The sequence below is a fragment of the Dipodomys spectabilis genome, unplaced genomic scaffold (assembly GCF_019054845.1).
Source record: "Dipodomys spectabilis isolate Male_0828 unplaced genomic scaffold, ASM1905484v1 ptg000158l, whole genome shotgun sequence".
Taxonomy (NCBI): Eukaryota; Metazoa; Chordata; class Mammalia; order Rodentia; family Heteromyidae; genus Dipodomys; species Dipodomys spectabilis.
The window spans coordinates 7,797,688-7,805,128 of NW_024870835.1; the positions used below are offsets into that span (position 1 = coordinate 7,797,688).

Below are 7,441 nucleotides of genomic sequence, written 5' to 3' on the forward strand. Positions count from 1 at the left end.
TTCCCAGCCCCTCACTTTTTTTTAAAATTGAGATTAGGTGATCACATAAATTTCACTTATTTCATAGTATTGTGGAAAGTGATCATTTTAACCTTCACAAGGCAAATTGTCACTATCATGGTCTATAAAGTTTATGAATTCTATGAGCTTTGACAGTACAATTATTTCTCCCACATCAGGTGATATTTACATTTCTTTCCTTTCACTTAATGTAAGCTGTTCCTTCTTTCCCTCTCATTCCTTTCTTCCCATCTCTGTCTTTGGGTTGCTTAGTTCATTTTCATCTTTGTCCAGTGCAGCTGATGGTCTCTCTGTTGTATGTTTTCCCATTTCCCGCTGATTCTGTGTCCTCCTCTTAGCTTCCCTCCATTGCACGCATATCTATATCTATATATCTATATATAGATATATATCTTCTTTTTTTTTTTTTTTTTGGGTCCAGTCGTGGGGCCTGAACTCTGGGCCTGGGCACTGTCCCCCAGCTCTTCAGCTCAAGGCTGGTGCTCTACACTTGAGCCACAGCGCCACTTCCAGCTTTTTTCTTTTTGCTTATGTGGTGCTGAGGAATTGAACCCAGGGCCTCATGCATGCAAGGCAAGCACTCTACCACTGAGCCACCTTCCCAGCCCCGCATCTATATCTATCTATCTATCTATCTATCTATCTATCTATCTATCTATCTATCTATCTTACACACACACACACACACACACACACACACACACACACACACACACACACACACACACACACACACACACACCATATATGTGGTCAAGGACATAGAGTCATTTAGCAATGATATGACAAAATGAGTGGCAGTCCTTTACTTTGTCATATCTCCTTCCAGCCTGCTATTTTAAAGGCTTGACTGGAATTGGTGAGGAGAGAATCATGTACTGAGTGTATGGGCCACCCTGGCCACCTTGTTTTATTAGCCTGTTGTACCATGACTGGTAGTGAGACTATTATCTATAACATGGATCATTCTACCTACTTGGCTTTTAAAATCCTCAGCATTCACATGAGGTACAAATGCCATCATACTTTCTGTCCATTTAGAGAGAAATCTATCAACAAACTCTTCTCCAGACTTCCTTGTCATCAGCTTTTCAATTATGTTCCTTCTAAACCCCTGACCATGTAGCCAAACCACCAGCCACAGTCCATGAATGAATAAATAATAACACAAATGGCTATTCAGATACACTAATATTTATGTATATATATTTTTTCTTACAGATGCTGTCCCTTTTACCAGCAAGAATTATCAGATTACTAGAATTCATTGGATTTTCTGGAAATAGGGTACAAGTTTACTTTTAATTTATATAGGGAAGATAGGACATTATTTATTGGATATAAGGAAGGACAATGCAACATGTCTTCCTAAGTATCATGGTACTTACTGACACTGTTTGCAGGACAGTATGGTTCTTGATCATATTTTTGGGGGCAGGTAGGCATGTTTTTTTTTCCCTGTTGAAAGTTAAGAATCTCACTGTTATCTAAATTCTGTGATTAAAAACAATGTTTTACTGATATTGTTGCTTGCTGGATCTTTATTGCTCCTGTTTGGCTAAAATATGCTTTCTTTTTATTAACCTCAGGGTTATATTCTCTGTAAAGCAAAGAAATAAAGGCAGATTTCCAGGTAGAATAGTTTGTCATTCTAATAGATAAAATAATATGATTCAAACACAGTTGTAGTATTTTGCATTTTCATTTGTTTCTGTAAATTTCATTGTGCAAAGGAAAACTTATTTCTGTAAGTTGTTTTTTTTTTTTTTTTGCCAGTCATGGGGCTTGAATTCAGGGCCTGTGCCCCTGAGCTGCTTTTGCTCAAGGCTAGCACTCTACCATTTGAGCCACAGTACCACTTCCAGCTTTTTCTGCTTATGTAGTACTGAGGAATTGAACCCAGGGCTTTATGCATGTTAGGCAAGCACTCTACCACTGAGCCACATTCCCAGCACTGTTTTTCATAAGTTTTGTTCATTAGGTTTCTGTGTGATGGTTGGTTGTAGTAAAGACAATATATTATTTGTATCCACCAAACTGCTTTGTACTTGGAGCCTTAATATGGTTCTTTTTACTTTTTATTTTTGTCTTTGTTTTTTGATGTTGGACATCAAGCCGAGGGTTCTACACATTAGGTAAACATTCTACCACTGATCCAGATCCTAGCTCCTCAATGTCTGTTAATGAGTTAATATTTTTAATGGAGAAATACATTTTGTTCAAGTGCTCATTGCCTTTTTTGCTCCTGGAATCACATGATCAATACAAAACAATTTGTGAGATTGTCTTATGCCAGTTTAAAATGTAACTTTTAGGCATCGCCACTGTCATATATTTGTTAAAAAAAATAAAATACCCAATTTCATGGAGTGTAGGCCTATGAAAGATAGCATATGTAGCATATGAAAGATTCTGAGTATAATTTTCAAATCATGTTCTTCTCCAACTAAGATGCATTTGATTTCCATAGGAATTGGGCCTCTTGCAGTTACGGGAAGGTGCATCAGGAAAGAGCATGAGGTCTCCACTTTGCTGCCTAACCATCCTAGCCTTCCATACCTACATTTCCCTGATACTTGGTAAGGGCCGGGCAACATTATGCTTCTGAAAATTGAGTGAGTGAAAATTTAGCAAAACAAGCCAGAGTTGGTTTTATCTATTTATTTTTCTTTTTTCCCATAAAGATGGAGAGTAGTGACCTTTTATATAGAGGAATTGGGCTGACTTTTTTTCTCATTGAATTTTAAAATATCTGAATCGGCTAAAATTTCTTTTATTAAGTCATGTATTTTTCACATAATTACGTTGGATTCTCTTTTTGTAGAAAATTAAGTTTTTGGCTAAAATATGTACAGTGCTAACTGGAAAATCTAGTTAGAAATCTAAGACAGCCACCTCTGTTCTTAAGTTTGTCTGCCCTAGAATTCTTTTAAACTAAAGTCATAGATAAGACTTGTCTTTAGTTCTCAGATGTTTGAAAAAAAAAGAATGACAAAGTGATAGTTTTCTCCTTTGCCACAAGTAAGTCTTTATGTAATGAAATTTGAGTCAAACATCTGCTGTATTCATGAAGACTGAAGCTTTTCCTGTTGAATTTCCAGGGACAGGAGAAGTGAATGTGGTAGAAGCAGAGCGGCTCCTCGCACCCTTCCTCCAGCAGTTTCCAAATGTATGCAGAACATTTCAATTGTTTATTTCAGTCACGGCTCCTCAGTCAGACTCTTGAACAATGTTTTTTTTTTTTTTCTTCACAGGGCTCACTCATGTTGTTCTATCATGCTCGGATTGAGTTACTGAAAGGGAATATTGAAAAGGTAAATTTTGGGCGGGGAGGACACAGAGCTTTTCAGGGTAGTGTCTAAAGAGCGGCGTTGTGTCACACATTCAACATAAACAGACAAAAGAAAAAGGCAATGCAACTAAAAAGTTGAAATTTTACTTGGTGTTTGTATCCTATTATATATAGTAATATTCCTAAAAGTACATTTACACATAAAATGCATAAGGCAATTTAGGACAGATACACAAAATAACAGGTGGGCAATTTAAGGGGTTTAAAGAACTCTGTTATCCATTTCTGCATGACGTTCACTTTGGACTCTCATCCTTACATAAGATCCAAGTCTGTATTACACAGTTCCTCATAAGAATTTGTTAACTAATTCCTGAGGTGCAGTAGAAGAGTAGGAGCCTTTCCTATAAGCATATACTCATAATAATGATTTTCTTCCACACAAATGGGATCAAGCACGTATATATTTCTGTGATTTGGCTTTTTTCTGTTTATAATCCATCTTGGATTTCTTTTCAGGTAAGTCTAAATTTCCCTTGATCTATTTTGATGGTCAGATTTTATTTCATGGAATGCACATACCATACTTAAAAAAATGGTATAGTTCTGGGCTGGGAAGGTGGCTCAGTGGTAGAGCGCTTGCCTTGCATGTATGAGGCCCTGGGTTTGATTCCTCAGCACCACATAAGCAAAAAGAAAAAAGCCGGAAGTGGCACTGTGTCTCAAGTGGTAGAGTGCTGGCCTTGAGCTGAAGAGCTGAGGGACAGTGCCCAGGCCCAGAGTTCAGGCCCCACGACTGGACCTCCCCCGCCCCCCCCCAAAAAAAATGGTATAGTTCTGATACCTGTTTGGCACTACAATAACAACACTTTTGGAAATCTTCCTATGTATACATTTCTGTGTTTAGGAATATTGACAAAAGTCTGATTCTGATTGTTTGAAGATTTGGATCAGAAGATGTTTGCATTTTGACAAAAACAGCCAAATTGCCTTTCATAATGGCCTTTCAGTGTCAACTTCTATAAAGATAGGAGATTGTATATTTCCAGTGTTCTTTGTCAACTCTGGAAAATTTCTGCATCCAGTTTTGTTGGAATTTTTAATTTTTAATTTTTTTTCTGGTTTTGGGGCACTGACCCTGAGCTAGTACCGTTAACACTTGAGCCACAGCTTCACTTACCATCTTTTAAATCTTTGCCAGTTACTCAGCTTATTAATTATATATATGAAAATTATATAAATTCATAAACATATATACATATATATGTGCATATACATTATATATATGGGAAAAACATTTGTCACTTTATATCTTGTGCTCCAATTTGCCTGTTTATAGTTTCACATGTTTCTTTGTAACTTTATAAAATTTTTATCTAATAATAGAGGTTAATCTTTGATCAGTTATATGCCTAGTGCCTGGGACTTTGTTAAGTGTGTTTTGGCTTATGGAAATTCTAACAAGTGTCAGTCTTTTCTTAAAAGATGTTGGCATTTTATATCTTACTTGAAAAGGTGCCAAGATTGCCTCATAACATTAAATGAACTTAAGTGAATCATTGAATTTAAGGAAAGGAATAACATCATTTTGCATGGTTTAATGAGTGATAATATTGTTCTTCTTGTACAAAGTGTTTTATGTATTTTTCCATTAGGTTATTATCTCCTTATCTAATATCTGGATGATCAGCTTTATGCAATTGACTTATAGGCACAAGAGATATTTCGAAAATGCATTTCAGTTCAAGAAGAATGGAAACAGTTTCACCATCTCTGTTACTGGGAGCTAATGTGGACTTCTATATTCCAACAAAACTGGATGCAGGCATATCACTATTCAGATCTACTTTGCAAAGAGAGTAAATGGTCAAAGGTAAAGAAGAGTGTTTTCATTAATATCACCTGTTAGATGGAAGTGGTCAGGGTGGTTTTTATTTAGAACTTTTCATAGTATGACATTAACATTAGCTTCTCTCCTTTAGAGATCCACAAGATTAGGAAATAAGTATTAAGTACATGCTACATGATCACACTGTCCTTAGCATTACATGCTCTAAAACCTACCCCAAAAGTTTTTTTTCTAACAAGGAGAATAATAGCTCATCTAAAGATAAATTACACTTACATTTAAAGTATTACACATTTATACTGTACTCTGGATAATTTCTGTAGACTTCCTAGTGCCCTGATGACCAAACTTTTTGTGATTATTAAAATGAATTCTGGAGGGAAAAACTGGGAGAAAATGAGGGAAGAGATGATGACACTGTTAAAAAAGAAGTGTACTCCTTACCTGACTTACATAACTGTAAACCCTCTGTACAATAACAAAATATGAATTCTGATATATAGTGAGAAGTTGGGAGCAATTAGGTGACAATCTCATTCTGCCTACTTTCTTACCCATGAATGTGGTATAGTCTTGAAAGAAGAAAAAAAATTCAATTTATTGAAAAGTGCTATTCTCATTTGAAAGAGACAACTAAAAATTTCATTTTCTTTGATTTCTTTATCACCTCTTAATATTATATCCAGAAAATGTGTAAGCCATTCCTAATTTTCAAGGTAGAAGTGCAAAGTACCTAAAGATGTTCAATAGCCAGCTCCTTTTCTTCTTCTCCTCAAGGCAACATATGTGTTCTTGAAAGCTGCCATTTTGAGTATGCTTCCAGAGAAGGATGTGGTAGCAACTAATGAGAATGTGGTAACTTTATTTAGGTAAGCAAGACATCATTTCTATAACAAAGCCCCTAGGTACATAAAGAGATACAAATGTATCTTCTGTTCTCTTGTGCTTCACTTTCATTTTTATTTAACTGCCCTGCTCATTTGATATGGGAAGTATTAAAACAGTGCAGTTAGCGGAGAGTCAAAATGTCATCCTTTGAGCTTCCTGCAGCTGTGCCTGTATAACTGGGTATCTCTAGAAGGCTTGGTTTTGGCAGTAGGACATTATTATTGGGGCTCTGCTACTAGATTTTTTCCCTCTTATTTTATTTTATTTTTTTCTGTGATGTAATTAGATAGTTCCTTGAATCATTTCTCAGCAACTTACTGGATGCATTAATACAATTGTGCATATTAATGTCCTCAGGTGCTGAGCATGGTAGTGTACAGATGCCTCCCCAGCACTGGGGAGCCTGAGGTTGAAAGATCTTAGATTCAAAACCAGCCTCGAAGATGTAAACAAAAACCACTCAGTCCAAAATGTAAAAGTGCCTTCAGGTGTATGTAGTCCCCCATTCTAGCCTTTACGTTTATGATTTTCACAATTGGAATTCTGTACAATTTTCAGAGACATCTGCAGGAAAACTTTTCCTCAAATTATACATTAATTGATGGCTACCTTTTGAGGCCTGCATCACTTTATAGACCTGTACCATTGCAGCTAGAAACAGGAAATGTATTAGTATACTCTCTTCCTTCTTAGACTCTTCTTAAGGAAATTGACAATGTTTCCTGGACTATGTTGGATAGATGTGAGGTGTCATTCAGTGGCTCTGACTTGAATGTGTTGCAGAATCACGTGATGGATGCATCAGACTCCACAGTGCTGGTGCCCAGCCATGGAGTTGCTGATTCAGTTAGGTCTGTGGTGGAGCCCAGCAAGTTCCCAGGTGCTACTGATGCTGATGATCTGTGGTGTGTGGTATGAAAGCCATGAGTAAATAACATATGTGCTTACTGACCTTTTGTTTGGGATTTTCAGACAGGTGGATGGTTTGAAGCAGAGAATTGCTGGTAAATCTCTCCCTACTGAGAAGTTTGCTGTGCGGAAGGCACGGCGTTACTCCCCCTCCTTGCCTGCTCCCGTGAAGCTCATCTTGCCAGCCCTGGTATCTGCTTTTATATTAGTTACTATTTGCATCCTAGAAAAACGTTCTCTATTCCAAATGTCAGGGGGCATATCTGAATTTGGTTGTGAGATTTATAGCTCAGTTAAATTTTACAAGGTAAATGTTTATAAATAATTAAAAAATAATTATTACTTATGGGTTTTGATTAGTTGTATGTTTCAGGCATTATCATAAAAGCTACTTAAAGCTTTATCATTTAATTTGCATAATAACTGTTTGTCCCATTTTACATTTAAGGAAGTTCAGGCAGGGAGAGGGCAAGTTGACTTCT

At 36.6% G+C, this 7,441-nt stretch overlaps 1 protein-coding gene across 2 annotated transcripts in view; it reads left to right on the plus strand.

Moving 5' to 3' along the window:
- Ttc39b (tetratricopeptide repeat domain 39B) overlaps window positions 1–7,441 on the plus strand; it is a 119,970-nt gene that overhangs the window by 95,441 nt on the left and 17,088 nt on the right. For both annotated transcript variants that reach the window (XM_042692923.1, XM_042692924.1), the window contains 7 exons: window positions 1,243–1,308; window positions 2,492–2,600; window positions 3,123–3,190; window positions 3,276–3,335; window positions 5,025–5,186; window positions 5,940–6,031; window positions 7,023–7,149. In XM_042692923.1, coding sequence (XP_042548857.1) covers window positions 1,243–1,308; window positions 2,492–2,600; window positions 3,123–3,190; window positions 3,276–3,335; window positions 5,025–5,186; window positions 5,940–6,031; window positions 7,023–7,149 — 684 coding nt within the window. The remainder of the gene's footprint in view (window positions 1–1,242; window positions 1,309–2,491; window positions 2,601–3,122; window positions 3,191–3,275; window positions 3,336–5,024; window positions 5,187–5,939; window positions 6,032–7,022; window positions 7,150–7,441) is intronic.